Below are 17,040 nucleotides of genomic sequence, written 5' to 3'. Positions count from 1 at the left end.
CGGTTGTAAGCAGTCTCCGCTATGCGTTCGTAGTTGGAAGGTGCGCTGGAAGTGTTGATATCGCGGCCATGCGTGGGCATGGTGAAAGGCGTTGCACAAGCCTTTGGTTGGCGCGTCAAGCTTCGAGGTTCTCGGCGGTCCACTGGGTTTCTGGCTGGGCGGCTGGGCGACCCACACCAACTTGGATGCTGCAAGACAATCTCGGCGCCAGACGTTGGGTGTGGCAGTGATCGGCGGACTGAGAACGAGATATTTGCGAAAGAGCTGCTGGACGTCGCGATCACATCTTGATTGAGCGAGTCGCACAGCGTTGTGATATCGTCTATCGTGTTGCGTGGATTGGTCAAGTCTTGCACCGGCTGAAGAGGTGGTAGTACATCGATAGGACATGAAGCAGCAGCCATCATGATGATGGGACATTGAATTGACGAAACGCTATCTATGGTATGCAACAAAGTAATCAATCCGCAACTAAGTACCCTCAACGAGACTCTCGTCCTCCATACTCTTCAGATCATCCGCAACCTTGAATTCAGCATCAGTCTTCTCCCTAACCTGGTCCACAGTAATACCATTCGCGATCTCGGTCAATGTCAAACCGCCGTTGATCCTGTCCACCTCGAACACACACAGATCCGTGATGATAGTGCTCACACACTTGGCGCCAGTGAGCGGCAGCATACACTCCTGGACGATCTTGCTACTCCCGTCCTTGGCAACGTGTTCGGTCGCGACGACGACCTTGGTCTGCTCAGGGTTGCTGACGAGATCCATGGCGCCGCCCATGCCCTTGAAGACCTTGCCGGGCACCATGTAGTTGGCCAGGTCGCCGGAGGCGCTGACCTGCAGCGCACCGAGGATCGAAACGTCGACGTGGCCGCCGCGGATCATGCCGAAGGACTCGCTGCTGTCGAACGTCGAAGCACCGGGCAGGAGTGTGACGGTCTGCTTTCCAGCGTTGACAATGTCCGCATCGACTTCCTCCTCTGTGGGATGCGGTCCCATGCCGAGAATGCCGTTCTCGCTCTGGAGCCAGACCTTGACGCCATCGGGGACATATGTTGCGGCGTCTGTGGGAATGCCGACACCCAGGTTGACATAGTAGCCTTGCTTGAGCTCCTTTGCCGCGCGCTTTGCGATGCGAGCGCGGTGTCCGCCTGCGGGCTTGCCGGAGGATGAGGGGTCTCGGAGCTTCTTGATCTCGATGCTGTTGGGGACAGTCGCGGGGACGATGCGGTCGACGAAGATACCAGGAAGATCGATCTCGTTGGCGTCGAAAGTTCCGATAGGGACGATGTGTTCAGCTTCGACGATGGTGAGGCGAGCGGCCTTGGCCATGATGGGGCCAAAAGCTTTTGTGGTGTACCTAGATATTCGATCAGAAGAGTTTAGAAGAAGTCGGTGGATTTGCTCACCTGAAGACACAGTTGCCCGCCTCATCGGCCTTGTGCGCCCTGATGATGGCTACATCGCCATGTAAAGCGGTCTCCATCAGGAACTTCTTGCCATTGAACTCGCGCACCTCTCGCGGCGTGCCGTATCCAATAACCTTGCCCTCCTGGTCGAACCTTGCGGGAATCTTGCCATCCTGAAGTAATGTGTTGACAGCTGTGGGTGTGTAGAAGGCAGGGATTCCAGCGCCGGCTGACCTGATGCGCTCAGCCAACGTGCCTTGCGGGCAAAGCTCAATCTCAATGCCACCACTCAGATATTGCTTCTCAAGCGCCTTGTTGTTGCCCAGGAAACTGATGATCAACTTATTCACCTGCCCACTCTGAGTGAGATGAGCGAGTCCACCAACGCCCTCAATGCCAGCATTGTTCGACACAGCGGTTAATGAGTTCAAAGAATCGGGTCCGCGCTTCTGCAGCGCCCGGATGAGTGTTTCGGCAACACCGCAGAGTCCGAAGCCTGCGCTGAGAATTGTAGAGCCGGATTGTACGTCAGCGACAGCTTCGTCGGCGCTGTCGAATAGCTTCGATTTTGACCGGTCAATGGTAGGCGCCTTGTCTGCTACTGCGCTGATACTCCGCATCTGCCTTGTAAATCGCCAATGCGGTGGTGCTACATGCGCAGCGCGCAATTGTGAGGGGATTAGGCGGCGCGCACTTAGCCGGGCTGGCAAAGCGGCAAGCACCCTGTAGGATGAACTTAAGGCGTCCATTGTGAGGTGCAGAGTGTGTGGAATGGTTGCGCGAGGAATTTGGACAACAGGACTATTTACGAGCTTCGCGGCTTCGGGCGCGAGCGGAAAATGATTATTGATGTCAAGGTCCCAACCCAGAACAAGAGCCGCAGAGAGCTTCGTCGGCAACGTGATGACGCGAGGCAGGGTGAGAGCTGCCAGGAACTTCGGCGCCAAAAGAACCACCGAAGCACAGACAGCGAGCCCTCCGCCGCGGCTGTAAGGGGCAGTCAGGAGCTTAGTCAGGCGGCTGACGGCTAAGCTCTGCCGGATGGGACGCCGAAGCCGCTCATTCCCCCCGCCCAGAGCTGAGCTCCCAGCAGCGAACAAAAGAATGTCCGATGCTAAACTCGTGCGAGCTTTTCGGCGATTGAAGTCCTGCAGTCCTGCGGTCAAAGCGCCAAGCTGCGCGCACAAGGTACGAGGGTATCTGGGTATACGATGTTCTGCCTGTGTCTTGTTGTTGGTGACCTCAAGGGAAGTTCAAGTCTGGCAGATTCATCATGTCATTCCACATGTACGAGCTGTCGTCCCAGATATCGAGTTGCGGTGTCGTGAAGAAGTCGAGATTGGTCACGGTTTCGTTGACTTCATTGTACGACATCGCTGAGAACGGCAGCGGGTCTCCAAAGCCCGAGATAGATTCCAGGGAAGGGAATTGCTGAGTGCCATCTGCTAGAGGTGGAGACATGCCCAGGTTGTGTTGTGAAGTTGCAAGCGCATACGGCTGTGAGGCCATTACGGGTGCTGCCTCCAAGCTTGGCGCTTGCTTCACGAGGACTCGCAAGAATCGACCGTAAACAACAGATGCGCCATTGCGGTGGCTTGGAGTGCTTCCAATGCGCTCCAGAACAGCAGCTGTCTCCTGTATAAGCTTGCGCACGCTCGGTGCGAGGTTCTGGTTGCTACGCTTTGGTGCAGTCGGCGTGCTCAACGCCAGAGCGATGCTTGCTGCAAAGCAGATCATCGTCACAGTATTGTTCGGCATCGACTTGAGGCGTGACTCGCCTTGGATTGCGGCGCGCATGACGTTCAAAGCCGAGGATACAGCAGATGCACGGAACGACCGCTTGACCTCCGGTGGTGCGCTGGGGTGGTTCAGCAGCATGCTGTACGTGGAAAGTCGAGTGTGCGTGACGAGGATCTCGACGTAAGGAGGCAGCGTCTTGTGCTCGAAATCGCCGATGACGGACGTCCATGTGTGCAGCCACTTGTCGAAGAATTCGTCGATTGCCCTCTCGATCTCATGCGCCACCTGAAGACCAACGTCGGTGACGCGATAGCTGTCGCACCTCGCTCTGACATTGGCGAACAAGCCATCAAGATCTCGGCGCAGAGCTGCCATGGAAACCAAAGGGCCATCTTGTAGGTCGGAATCCATGCTGGAAGGCCAATAGTCGCAGTGCTGGATGAGAGGTGTCTTCGGAACGCAGTAGCTGCGACCACGAGCGAGGCACACACCTCGTTCGAGGACGAACAAGGCGATCCACGTTCTCTCTCTACGACGCAGCAATCTCTTTCCCCATGCCGAATCTGCATCGACATCCTCCAGACTGTCCATTGCCAGTGCTTTGCCTGCATCGAGGCATTCACCCCTCGGAATCTGCCTGATCAGGTCGGCATTGAAAGTTGAGGATGGTGCGATGACCTTGTCCAATGATAGGTCCAGAGCAATTGCTACCGCAGTCGAAAGATACAGACTCGTGTCATCATCGGTAGCATGTTGTCCCGGAGGCATCCAGGGTATGCTGACCATGAAGGCTAAGACGATCTCAACAGACCTGAACTTCTTGATGATGACTTGCTCCGCCAGATACTTTCGGTGGATGAGCAGTCGCTTGGCAAGTGCCGCGGTCTCCGGTAGGAACACAGCTGTGAAGGCGAGCAGAGTGGTGAAGAGGAACGAGGAGCGATTGCGAACGAAACCCAGCGTGTGAATCATAGGATCAAGACCCCATCGGGTGTGCGCGAGCTTCTGGTGGAAGCTGTCCTCATAAGTGCGTGAAACTATAACACGGCGATATACTTACTAGGTGAGAAGCGTCTCCGCTTCCTCTTTGGTCACAAGTCCGATGTTGATGGGGTCGTATCCGGCACCTTGATCAAGATTGGCTTTCATCGGCAAGAAGAACTGATGCACGTCCAGAAAGGCGCTATGTTCGCTGCCGTTGACCTTGCTTCCGGGTGTCGGGACATGGTTCTCGGGGGAGACGATGCGCAAGTCGGAAGCGCGAGCCAAGAGCTGCAGCGGGTTTTCAACGTCTTCGAGCGCAAGCTGATCGTCACTGGAGCTCCCTGCATGGTCTCTCTCGGAATGCTGAAGGACCGCAGGAGGCTTCATATCTCTTGGATCAGATCCGAAGGGGTCGCTGACGTTACCCAGTCCTGGAGTTTGAGATGAGGGTGAGCTGTCGTCATTTTGCGCCTCGCTGAGCAGCTTCTGTAGCTGTTCCAGAGTCTGCCTGTGCGATGGTGCGTCGGTCTTGCGCTTCTTGATAGCTTCCTCAACCTGAAAGATGGCTTTTTCGAGGCCGGAGCGTTTGCTGAAGACGGTCAATGTTGTGTTCAAGCTGGTGTCACATTACTCACTTTTTCACGCCTTTTTGCCTACCGATGTGGAATTCGGGAATCACGCAATCGGTCCCGAGGTGCGTGCATCGTTCGCAATTTGGCGCTCCCTCGTCGCGCTTGCACTTGATCTTCGACTTGCGGCAGTTGACTTGTGGTCCTTGTCAGCCCCAGTCGCCTTCACGATGGAGATGTATGTGTGGATGAAATGCAGGACGTACGACAGGCTGCCTGCTTGCTATTGTTCATGCCTCGACTGAAGTGTGACTACCCCGGATTGCTGACATGCGACGTTTTGGGCGGTGAATGTCAGCTGCTTTCTGCGCTCACCAACTGGCCGGTGTTGGTGTTGTGCAACTCGAAGTAGCCGTATGCAGAATCCCGGAGCAGCTTGCGCACGCAAATTTCGAACTCGATCAAGGCTAGTGTGCAGTCTTCAAGAGGGCGTCAGTGTTTGTATGTCCGCATACTGAGTCAATAGACGGCTGCAAGTTGGCGTACCGACAGTCTCTCCCGAGGTATACGAATCACGATGCGACAGACGCTAGCGAAGACCGGCCACTAGGTGCGGCCGAGAACGAGAAAGGCTCCCCCCTCCCCTGCATAGCTGCAAGACAACAGACAACATGCTCGCAGCCAGATTCTTTGTCAAGGGGAATGGATGAATTTGGTATCAAATCTAGAATGCATGCGCAAATATGTCTAACGCGTCGCCGAATGACAAGTACATGGTGAATGTACACAGGTGACCCTTGACTACAGCTTGGGCGTGCTGTCAGTCTGCTTCAGTCGCAACAATCCCTGTGGGCAGTTAGCAATGCGTGCTGATGGGTGGGCTTGTAGCGACGAACCTCTTGTACGCAGCTGGCGACCAGCTTGCCGTTGCGCGTATATATCCTCTGGAACACCAGACCGCGACCGTCACCAGCCCAGGTTGTCTCCGTCTCGGTGAAGAGCCACTCGTCTGCCCTGAAGTCTCGAGGGTTGTGGAAGTAGATGGTGTGGTCAAGACTGACCATCATGCCGATCTCTGGGGTCTCGCTCTTCTTGGGCCTGTCGCCATTGCGCACCCTCTGAATGCGCTTGATGTCTGCTTCGGCCAAGTACTCCTGGCGTTTCAGCTCTGCGTCGTCCATGGCGAGCAGCTTCTTGAGAACATCCTCGTCGATGGTGGACTTGGACTTGCTCTTGCGTTGCGGGGAGTAGCGCACAAGCTTGTGGACGCGGGCGACAGTTCCGATGAAGTAGCTGTCTGACATGTAGGCAATGGCGGAGAGATGTGCTTCGTGCCCGCCCTCGGGAGAAATGGTGCCGCGTGCTTTCACCCATTGCCTGCACTTCTTGGTGTGAGGAAAGGGAGAGCTGTCTGGGGGGTGTTAGCTTGTTGGACAGCGCACTGCATGCCGTGAAAGCGTACCATTCTCAATGGGCAGCTGCTGGCTCTGGAACGGCCCGTCGTCACCGCCGTGGGTGTCCAGGTGGTCCAATCCATCCTCTGGGTCCGGGACGTCTGGCATGGGATATGAGTGCTCGACCAGCTTCTCTCCTCCGCTGTTCTGACGTACGAAGGACATGGTCGTGGTGAAGATGACCTTGCCCCGCTGTCGTGCCTGCACGGTTCTGGTCGCAAACGACTTGCCTGACCGAACGCGCTCGACATGGTAGATGATGGGAATCTCAGCGTTCCCGGCCAGCACAAAGTAGCAGTGCATCGAGTGCACAGTGAAGTCCTTGGGAATCGTCTTCTGGGCCGCAGCAAGCGTCTGCGCGATCGCAGCACCGCCAAAGATGCCTCTGGCGCTCGGCGGATGCCACATGGGGCGGGTGTTGGTGAACAGGTCGGGGTCGATGTCAGTCAGCTCGGTCAGCTCGAGGACATTCTCGATTTGCGACTGGCTGGTTTTCTCGGGCGGTGGGCGGATGAGCGTCGCCATGGTTGCGGAGAGTGTGGGTGTGAGGAGGAAGGGCGCAGTGTATTGCTGGAGGTCAGTGTTTGAAAAGGAGTCAGTTCGGAGGCATGTGCATTGGCAGGTCGATATCGTGACCCGGCCATTGTCCAACGCTCTCCCGAGCCGAGGCATAGTAAAAAGTGGCTGAGGAGTGGCGGCCAAACCTAAACCGTGTTAAGCGCCGATGACGTCCGCGGGCGCTCCTTGGTTCGCTGCCGGCGGCGGCGGAAGGAAGGGTTCCTGTGTTCCTGAATTGCCTGCGAATGAGCGCCGACGAGGATTGTCGCGAACACGTCCTGCACACCAACACTGCGGTCGACTGAGGCCGTATCCCGCGCGCAGTGCTCGTCCGAGGTCTGCCAGTCTGCCAGTCTACCAGTCTGCCAGTCTGCTAGTCTGCCAGTCTGCTAGTCTGCCAGTCTGCCACAGCTGCCCAAAGGACCCCGCCCGCGACCCGCATCTCCATGTCGCGAGCGGCCGCCACGTGATTCACTGTCTGCCTGCATCCCGATCTTGGAGTGTCCACCATGGCAGACCACCCCGAGCTGGCGGCTCGGCTCCAGGAGCTGGACCACGAGCTGGAGGAGGGCGACATCACTCAGAAAGGGTCCGTCAGAGGCGCCTGTCCCCTGCCCACAGCAATATCTGCGCTAACGACGGGCACAGCTACGAGAAGCGCAGGACGGTCCTCTTGTCGCAGTTCCTGGGCCCGGAGCACACGGCGCAGCTGCAGCAGGACCTGCGCCCGAGCCCGCCACCAAGCGAGCGCGCCGCATCGCGCACCGCCTCGCGTACCGCCTCGCTCGCTGCCCTGTCCGGCCCCCAGGGTCCCGCCCTCGATCCCCGCGCCAGCATCGCCTCGTCCACCTTCGAGTATGCGCCCGCGCCGCCGGCCGTGGGCGGTACGGTCGGGGGGACGTCCCAGTACACGGCCTACCCGCCCAGCCAGGTCGGCCGCTTCCAGGAGAAGCAGCTGGGCCTGCGCACGAGCTCGCTGCAGCGCGCCCCGTCCCAGGGCAGCGAGACGTTTCTTCCGCGCCCGCAGACGCCCGAGTACAGCTACTCGCGCGAGGGCACCCTGATGGGGTCCAACTACGCGTTCAACCCCGACGCACACCCGCAGGGCTACGACGGCCACGGCCACGGCCACGGCCACGGCTCCGGGGCCTACGGGTCGCCTGGCGGCGGCGACGCAAGCCGACGGAGCACCATGCTCGACGTGAACCAGGGCTACTTCTCCGACTTCACCGGCCAGCAGATACAGGACCAGCCAGACGCGTACGGTGGCCCGCACCGCTACTCGTCTGGCGATGCATTCTCGCCGACCGCAGCCATCCCCCCGCCCATGATGCACCCGAGCGATCTCCCGCACGGCGCCATCATCCAGACCATGATGCCGCTCGAGCCGCGCGACCTGCCCTTCGACGTCTACGACCCGCACAACCCGAACATCCAGATGGCCAAGTTCGATAACATCGGCGCCGTCCTCCGGCACCGCGCACGCACACAGCCACGGCAGACAGCCTTTTGGGTCCTCGACTCCAAGGGCAAGGAGACGGCCTCGATATCGTGGGACAAGGTCGCCAGTCGTGCTGAAAAGGTTGCAAAGGTCATCCGCGACAAGAGCAACCTGTACCGAGGCGACAGGGTGGCCTTGGTCTACAGAGACACCGAGATCATCGAGTTCGTGGTTGCCTTGTTGGGCTGTTTTATTGCGGGCGTTGTCGCGGTACCCATCAACAGCGTGGACGATTACCAGAAACTCATCCTCCTTTTGACCACCACCCAGGCGCATCTTGCCCTGACAACCGACAACAACCTGAAAGCCTTCCACCGCGACATCAGCCAGAACCGCCTCAAGTGGCCCAGCGGAGTCGAGTGGTGGAAGACGAACGAGTTTGGCAGCTATCACCCTAAGAAGCACGATGACACGCCAGCGTTGCAGGTCCCCGAGGTGGCCTACATTGAATTCTCACGCGCCCCAACTGGTGACCTTCGAGGCGTTGTCCTCAGCCATCGCACCATTATGCACCAGATGGCCTGTATCAGTGCCATAGTATCCACGATTCCCACAGGCCGAGAAACCGCAGACACATTCAGCGGCAATCTGCGAGACAAGAATGGCAAGTTTATTGCCCCGCCTCCGCGAAAATCACCTACCGAGGTCATTCTCAGCTATCTCGATCCACGCGAAAGCGCAGGCATGATCTTGGGTGTTCTGTATGCTGTTTATGGCGGACATACTACCGTCTGGCTGGAGCCGCCAACCATGGACACTCCCGGTCTTTACGCGCACCTCATCACCAAATACAAGGCGACTATCCTTATTGCAGACTATCCAGGTCTGAAGCGCGCTGCGTACAACTATCAACAGGATCCAATGGCCACGCGTAACTATAAGAAGAACGCGGACCCCAATTTTGGGTCCGTCAAGATCTGTCTGATCGATACCCTCACCGTAGACTGTGAGTTCCACGACATCTTGGGCGATCGCTGGTTCAGGCCGTTACGCAATCCACGCGGGCGAGAGTTGATCGCACCCATGCTTTGCTTGCCTGAACATGGCGGTATGATAGTCTCTGTCCGCGACTGGTTAGGCGGAGAAGAGCGCATGGGCTGCCCTCTAAGCATCGAGGAAGAAGACGATGTGGATGACGACAAAGAGCTGGAGAACAATGCGAATAACTACTCGAGCCTGATCGGCGGCGGGACAACCAACAAAAAGTCGAAGCGAAAGAAGAGCCGCAATGAATTGCTGGAGATTCTTCTGGATAAAGAAGCGCTCAAGATGAACGAGATTGTAGTGGTGGCGATAGGCGAAGAAGCTAGCAAGCGTGCGAACGAGCCCGGCACTATGAGGGTTGGAGCTTTCGGATACCCCATCCCAGACGCGACTCTCGCGGTCGTAGACCCAGAGACAAACCTGCTCTGCTCTCCATATAGTGTAGGAGAAATCTGGGTCGACTCGCCATCACTCTCAGGAGGCTTTTGGCAGCTGCAGAAGCACACCGAGACAATCTTCCATGCTCGTCCATATCGTTTCGTCGAAGGAAGTCCGACTCCGCAGCTATTGGAGATGGAGTTCCTCCGCACAGGACTCCTTGGATGCGTGGTAGAGGGCAAGATCTTCGTGCTTGGTCTTTATGAAGACAGGATTCGTCAAAGAGTCGAATGGGTTGAGCACGGTGTGTTGGAAGCGGAGCATCGGTATTTCTTTGTGCAGCATCTGGTCACAAGTATCATGAAGTCTGTGCCCAAGATTTACGACTGGTGAGCAATGCCTCCTCTGGCAATTGGCCCATGCTAACGTGCCGCAGCTCGGCCTTCGATTCTTATGTCAATGGCGAGTACTTGCCCATCATCCTGATCGAAACACAGGCTGCGTCGACAGCACCCACAAACCCGGGCGGACCACCCCAACAGCTCGATGTGCCTTTCCTGGACTCTTTATCGGAGCGCTGCATGGAGGTGCTGTACCAGGAACACCACCTCAGGGTGTACTGTGTTATGATCACCGCACCCAATACTTTGCCCCGGGTCATGAAGAACGGAAGGCGAGAGATTGGCAACATGCTCTGCCGCCGAGAGTTCGACAACGGTTCGCTGCCTTGCGTTCACGTCAAATTTGGCGTGGAGCGGTCAGTGCAGAATATCGCCCTAGGCGATGATCCTGCAGGAGGAATGTGGTCTTTCGAGGCTTCCATGGCTCGACAGCAGTACCTGATGTTGCAGGATAAGCAGTACTCGGGAGTCGACCACCGTGAAGTTGTCATCGACGACCGCACATCGACCCCACTCAACCAGTTCTCAAATATCCATGACCTCATGCAATGGCGTGTGTCGCGTCAAGCAGAGGAGCTTTCTTACTGCACCATCGACGGTAGAGGCAAAGAAGGCAAGGGCGTCAACTGGAAGAAGTTCGACCAAAAGGTCGCCAGTGTCGCCATGTATATGAAGAACAAGGTCAAGGTCACGGCTGGCGATCATCTTTTGCTGATGTATACGCATTCCGAGGACTTTGTGTATGCCGTACATGCCTGCTTCGTACTGGGCGCTGTGGCCATTCCAATGGCTCCCATCGATCAGAACAGGCTCAATGAGGATGCTCCTGCATTGCTTCACATCGTTGCGGACTTCAAAATCAAAGCCATCCTGGTCAATGTCGAGGTCGATCACCTGATGAAAGTCAAGCAGGTTTCGCAACATCTCAAGCAATCCGCGGCTATTCTCAAGGTCAACATACCGCACGTGTACAATACCACAAAACCACCTAAGCAGTCAAGTGGGTGTCGCGATCTGGGCCTGACAATTAGGCCTGCTTGGGTCCAAGACGGCTACCCGGTCCTTGTTTGGACGTACTGGACACCAGACCAACGGCGAATCGCTGTGCAACTGGGTCACAGCAACATCATGGCCCTCTGCAAGGTTCAAAAAGAGACGTGTCAGATGACAAGCACAAGACCAGTTCTGGGATGTGTACGAAGTACCGTTGGTCTCGGCTTCATACATACCTGCATCATGGGCATCTTCCTAGCAGCACCTACCTACCTCGTTTCACCAGTCGACTTTGCCCAGAATCCCAACTTGCTGTTTCAGACCATGTCCCGGTATAAGATCAAGGACGCGTATGCGACAAGTCAGATGTTGGACCACGCCATAGCACGAGGTGCTGGCAAGACAATGCACCTTCACGAGCTTAAGAACCTCATGATTGCCACCGACGGCCGACCTCGCGTGGATGTCTGTAAGTACAGACCTCGGTACGTGGTCGAACCATGCTAACGTATATGCAGACCAACGGTGTCGTGTGCACTTTGCTCCCGGCAACCTCGACCGCACCGCTATCAACACGGTCTACTCTCATGTTCTGAACCCCATGGTCGCGTCACGGTCGTACATGTGCATCGAGCCGATCGAACTGCATCTTGACGTCAACGCATTGCGACGCGGTTTGATCATGCCTGTGGACCCAGATGTCGAGTCAAATGCACTACAAGTACAAGACTCTGGTATGGTGCCCGTGAGCACACAGATCAGCATCGTCAACCCAGAGACCAACCAGCTCTGTCTGGTCGGCGAGTACGGTGAGATCTGGGTCCAGTCTGAAGCCAACGCACACAGCTTCTACGGCTCTAAAGAGCGACTGGACGCCGAGAGATTCAACGGAAGGACCCTTGACGGCGATCCAAACGTCAGATACGTGCGTACTGGAGACCTTGGTTTCTTGCATAACGTCACGAGGCCTATCGGTCCTGGTGGCGCACCTGTCGACATGCAAGTTCTCTTTGTACTTGGCAGCATCGGAGACACTTTCGACGTCAATGGTCTGAACCATTTTAGTATGGACATCGAGTCATCGGTCGAGCGTTGTCACCGCAACATCATACCTCAAGGCTGTGCTGTGTTTCAAGCTGGAGGTCTAGTTGTGGTTGTTGTGGAGATTTTCCGCCGCAACTTCCTTGCGTCAATGGTGCCTGTCATCGTGAACGCCATCCTGAACGAGCACCAGCTCGTTATTGACATTGTCGCATTCGTGCAGAAGGGCGACTTCCACCGCTCACGTCTCGGTGAGAAGCAGCGAGGCAAGATCCTCGCAGGCTGGGTCACACGCAAGATGCGCACCATCGCGCAATACAGCATCCGAGATCCTAATGGCTCCGATGTGCAAATGATCAGCGAAGAGCCTATTGGCCGCGTAAGCACATCAACCTTCATGCGAGGGCCAGCCAGCACCAAGGGTTCTCTGCGGGCCAGCAGCACTCTTGGGCTCACAGCACAAGCACAGCTGAACAGCATGCACCTCTCTCACCGCGCCTCGATGCAAGAGCTCTCCTCCCAGCAGCAGCCCCAATACCCGCCAGGCGTTGCCGAAATGCCAGGGCAGCCACAGCAAGCCTACGCGAACTACCCATCCCAACAAAGCATCCACGAGCTCGAAAACCGCACCCAATCCCTATCCCTGGACCCTAACCACCCCGGCCTCTCCCCCGAAGACGCAGACAGAAACGACCGCACACCCACGGACCTGCGTCGCGACTTCCTCCCCAATCCCAGCCTGCAACACAACTCCATGATGGACTACTCGCCAGTCGACCCTGCAGGCGCAGGCGTCTTCGACAGCCCAATCGATGGTCCCGCTCACCATCACTACCAGCAACACCAGCGATATCCGCAAGAAACATACCACTCGCAGGACCAATACCATCCACAGGACCCATACCATCCGCAAGAATCATACCATTCGCAAGAACCATATTATCCCCAAGACCCCTCCGCCATTCCATCAATCCTGCGCGTCGGCAGCGCAAAGCCAGACGAGCCCATGCAGTACCAGCCCATGCAGTCCCAGCACCCTGCTCCCCAGCAGCAGCAACAGCAGCAGCAGCAACAGCAACAGCAGTACCAGCTACACGACCCCGCGCACTCGCCAGCGCGGCGGTACTCCAGCGAGGACGACAGATATAACAGGAGCGGCGGCGGGTTGAGAGTTGCGAACCGTGACTCCTCCACGAGTGCGGATAGTTGGACTAGGGATGCGTTGGCGCAGATGGATTTCGCGGGGGGCGCGGCGGGGATCGCGAAGTAGATTGGTGAGGGTGGTGGAGGTAAGATAGGGGTTGGATTGGGTTGGATAGATGATTGAAGAATGAATGAGATATTTTTATAAGTTGGACGTGATGAGGGGGGTTGTACTGGCGATGCTGTGTTGTGCGTTGCTCCTCTCTCCTCTTCGACGCGGGACGTTCTAAGCTCGCTCCCGGCGGGCTTCACTTGCGATACTCACACAGTAAGTAGAATCGCATGGAACCAAGTGAGTACGATCGTGGGTTTGCTGGCGTTGACTGGTCAGCTACCAGCGCTGCAACATCTCAACGAGTGATGTCGTTCGTATTGCGCGTGCTTTCTTTCTGAAGCCAGAGAAAGCCTTTCCACCCTCACCGTACTGCATAGTTGTCGCAGAGAACCAGCCCTATATGAGCAGCCTAGTTAGAAATACAAATATAGTCTATGTTTTGCCACTTTCTAGCTGTAATTATACTCATGTTGATGCCGAAGATCCCAAGCCGTGTATATGCAAGATCTCCAGATGCGCTGCCCACGACATCCTCTGTGCGATGCTTTTGCTTGATATTGTGCCAGGGTCGAGCAGAGTCTCTTCATCGACCCCGCAACGCCCGGCTACCAGCTCAACGATAGTCGCTTTTGTCCCTAGCTCTCGCCAGCTCTGATCAAGGTGCACGACGCGGGGTGCAAGAAGTTCTTGCAAGGTCTAGGCGCTTGTGCACCATCGACTCCTGCTGAAGTCACATGTCTTTTTGTGTGGGTGTGTCGAGTCGGGCTTTGCTGGTGACGTCCGTCAGATAGGTATGGTATGCAGGTGTCTAGCCTCGCGTGACCTTGGAATCGCTCCGGCCTCGAGCATCGCATTTGACATCCACCTTTCCAGCTCACATCATTCTTACTGCCATTCTTTCGCACACTTGGCTCGGCGACACTGGAAAGATGGCTTTCGCACAGCTGAGTACTGATCCACACTGGCGAGCCATCCTTGGAGCACGCAAGATCGAATACTTGTGCAAACAGGCTGCCAAGGATGGCTATGAGTGGGCCTGGATCGACACATGTTGTATTGACGAGACCAACAATGCTGATTTGTCAGAAGCTATCAACTCGATGTTTCGCTGGTACCAACGTTCGGCTGCTTGCTATATCTACCATACAAGCGAGCAACTTACGGGCGATCCGAGGCGGGGCAACACACAGCCCCACAGAAGCATGGCTAAAGGAACCATGTGACTAAGCCTAACCTCCATAGTTAATTGAGCCTCGCGTTGCTGTAAAGATACTGCGAGTGGAATATGTGTTCCACCCGGGGCATTCCTGCAATACAGAGCCAGGGTGCTTCAGCTCATTCAAATTTCCTTTCCAAGATCGATCGAGGGCCCTTTATGCACCTCACATACGTCCATATCCCGCCGATGTCTTGTATGCCTCAAACTTCCGCATGGGTCAGCCAGATTTGGAGGCTCTACACGATTGATTGCTTGCGAAGTCGTAGCAGCTGTGCGATGCAAGCGTTGAAGGTATGAAGTAGGCAGTGAGCCTCTGTAAGGGATCTCTCTAGTGTTAAAGCTCTCAGTGGAGGCGCGCTTGCTTCAGCCCAAGCCTTTCGTCCAGTGTATCTTGGAGATGGGCATCTTCAACCACTACTGTCGTTCTCGAGGCGGAAGAGGCTGAAGGACTCTGGCGGCGGCCTTCTGCGAGCAACATCGCTGATCTTGTAACCGTCGAGGTGTAGTTGAGTGGGTTCTGCGTTCTGCTGCAAGGGTAATGATATTGTTCCCCTGAAAGCCGTGCAGGACACATTGTTGAAAAACAGCTCGCCCGACCCTGTGAAGCCTCGAAGTTTACTGCCACTGGCAACGATCATCTTAAACGCGAGGTACGTACGATCATTAGTACTCTGAAGCTCAGCGTCGGGAGTGTCTTCGTAGACAGGGAGCAAGCCTGCGCAACGCATAGCTGCCTCGGACCAAGCCAGCTTCGTAGCATTTGTCGCAAGCACCAACTCGCCCCTAATTGGACCCAGATCCGAATGCCCACGGAGGCCCCGGCGCTCCAATCCGTGACTATCCGCGATGTCAAGCGTGAGTGATGCGGCATGCTCAGGCCAGCGATCCTCTACCTCGCTGCACTTTATAACGTAGGAACCCTGCATTGACTTGAGAGCATTCATGCGGACGAAGTCTTGATGCTCAGTGACGAGTCTTCGCCATTCCGCAGATGCTCTTGCGTCAGGCAATTTCGTGTTACGCTCCAGGGCAAGGAGTTGGTCCGATATCGGTCCTTGTGATGAGTCCGAATCGTCGTCGGTCAGACAGACCACTTCTTCAATCTCGTCGGCTGCAGCACTGGTGCGAGGTCTTTGGTTCCGGACATTCGTGCTGCTTGCATCCATGCGTTCCAGCGACCGTTTCCTGTTCGGCGGTCGGATACTTCGGGCTCTATCGATTTGAAGCTGGACTTGGTCCGCCAAGGTCCGTGGAAGCTGAATCTCAGTCTGTTTGCCATTCCACATGAACTGTAGGTACATCTCGAACAATTGAATCTCCGCGGTGATGTCATCGAACTGCTTTGTATTAGGGCGATTGGTCTGGTTTTGAAGAATCCACATTACCTCATTGCGATTGAGCGCTTCCTGGGTCCTAGCAAGCAGGACGTCCTTCGTCATTGAATTCATTTTGTATGCATCGACACCCCAAAGCACCAATTGTGCCTTCAGCCGATCTCTGGTTAGTTTGTCATGTTCTAGCTCCTCGCGAATATCGTCTGCGTGCTTTCTGTGTACCCCCTGACACGAGATCCCTCTCTCATCGTAGAAGAAGTCGAAACAGTGCGCACGACAATAAACGGCATTTTTAGTACTGGAGTGTGATGAACGGATCACCGGATACACAGTTTTCAGTTCTTCGTTGGTCTTGAACAAGGTACACTCGAAAAATGGCATGTTCAGAGACAGTGTCGACGCGCCTGTCTTTGTTGATGTATGGGAGGAGCGATTGTTGCAGACACGCGACGACTGGTGACGCGCTTTTAGGTAACGTGATTCATCGGCTCGTGCACGATACCTGTACCGTACCGTGTCCGTGCGCACAACGCCCGGAATCGAACAACGCCCGCTCCCGCCCTGCACTGCAACCACAAAGACGAGGCTGTAGAGCCACGTACAATAATTATCATCGTGAGATTTTTGGTAGAATATTCTACAGGCCTATGCAACAAAGTTTCTTATACAAAGTTACCTATATTTCGTGGCGGTGCGGCTGGACCTGGTAGTGACAGTTGCGCGTGGTAGAGGAGGCGTCGCAGGCTTGGGATGACTACAAGCACCCACAGCACGACGCGCAGGCTTCTATTTAACCGCAGAAGCTTTTAAGGTTGTGCAATTGCCTCTTTGGGATACTTTGAGAGCTTTTGCAGCGTCGCAAGATTCTTTATCCTTACGTCTCTGCTCTTTGCGCGCATTGATGGCTGCGCGTTCCTCTGCACGCTCACGCTCACGCACCTCCTTTGCGTTTGCAGCTGCTACACGCTTTTCTTCCTTTAGTTTCTCGTTAAAAAGCTTATTATCAGCAGCTAAATCCAATATCTCTGCCTTTTTAAGCTTATCCTCTTGCCTCTTGTAGTCTGCAACAGCCATGCGAGCGCGCGCCTCCTAGAAGGACTAAGGAGACCACATCATCGCACCTCTATAATACTCTTAGTGGTGTTGCAAGTCTAATTGCCTATTAGGTTGCTTCCGGCGCTTCCTGGTTTAGTATAGCTTCTTGCGCAAGG

General features: G+C 55.8%; 6 protein-coding genes across 6 annotated transcripts; 2 read left to right on the top strand and 4 right to left on the bottom strand.

Annotated features, from left to right (window-relative positions):
* Positions 1-471: 471 nt before the first annotated feature.
* On the bottom strand, positions 472-2,164 carry M421DRAFT_66075 (3-oxoacid CoA-transferase; the record flags this gene model as incomplete). The annotated part of the gene is made up of 2 exons (XM_033596290.1): positions 472-1,366; positions 1,416-2,164. 2 exons carry the CDS (start codon positions 2,162-2,164, stop codon positions 472-474), a joined length of 1,644 nt encoding a protein of 547 aa, XP_033447479.1.
* Positions 2,165-2,410: 246 nt separating this feature from the next.
* Positions 2,411-5,380, bottom strand: M421DRAFT_185398 (uncharacterized protein). The gene is made up of 4 exons (XM_033587927.1): positions 4,975-5,380; positions 4,775-4,904; positions 4,216-4,728; positions 2,411-4,170 (listed from the first exon to the last, which is right to left on the bottom strand). The coding sequence occupies exons 1-4, from the start codon at positions 5,000-5,002 to the stop codon at positions 2,658-2,660; spliced, it is 2,184 nt and encodes a 727-aa protein (XP_033447478.1). The 5' UTR covers positions 5,003-5,380; the 3' UTR covers positions 2,411-2,657.
* A 17-nt stretch (positions 5,381-5,397) lies between these two features.
* Positions 5,398-6,937, bottom strand: M421DRAFT_422080 (Thioesterase/thiol ester dehydrase-isomerase). Its single transcript, XM_033593054.1, has 3 exons — positions 6,171-6,937; positions 5,605-6,119; positions 5,398-5,554 (listed from the first exon to the last, which is right to left on the bottom strand). Exons 1-3 carry the CDS (start codon positions 6,685-6,687, stop codon positions 5,510-5,512), a joined length of 1,077 nt encoding a protein of 358 aa, XP_033447477.1. The 5' UTR covers positions 6,688-6,937; the 3' UTR covers positions 5,398-5,509.
* A 32-nt stretch (positions 6,938-6,969) lies between these two features.
* M421DRAFT_422079 (acyl CoA ligase-like protein) lies at positions 6,970-13,688 on the top strand. The gene is made up of 4 exons (XM_033593053.1): positions 6,970-7,309; positions 7,369-9,972; positions 10,020-11,446; positions 11,496-13,688. Exons 1-4 carry the CDS (start codon positions 7,230-7,232, stop codon positions 13,286-13,288), a joined length of 5,904 nt encoding a protein of 1,967 aa, XP_033447476.1. The 5' UTR covers positions 6,970-7,229; the 3' UTR covers positions 13,289-13,688.
* Positions 13,689-14,166: 478 nt separating this feature from the next.
* On the top strand, positions 14,167-14,418 carry M421DRAFT_18033 (uncharacterized protein; the record flags this gene model as incomplete). The annotated part of the gene is made up of 1 exon (XM_033587882.1): positions 14,167-14,418. A coding segment is annotated over one exon (252 nt), but the record flags the coding sequence as incomplete, so codon positions are not given.
* Positions 14,419-14,902: 484 nt separating this feature from the next.
* M421DRAFT_6413 (uncharacterized protein) lies at positions 14,903-15,943 on the bottom strand (the record flags this gene model as incomplete). Its single annotated transcript, XM_033596121.1, has 2 exons — positions 14,903-15,832; positions 15,881-15,943. The coding sequence occupies 2 exons, from the start codon at positions 15,941-15,943 to the stop codon at positions 14,903-14,905; spliced, it is 993 nt and encodes a 330-aa protein (XP_033447474.1).
* Between the last annotated feature and the right edge of the window lie 1,097 nt (positions 15,944-17,040).

This window comes from Didymella exigua (assembly GCF_010094145.1).
Source record: "Didymella exigua CBS 183.55 unplaced genomic scaffold M421scaffold_18, whole genome shotgun sequence".
NCBI classification, from domain to species: Eukaryota; Fungi; Ascomycota; class Dothideomycetes; order Pleosporales; family Didymellaceae; genus Didymella; species Didymella exigua.
This window is presented reverse-complemented; position numbering and strand designations above follow the sequence as displayed.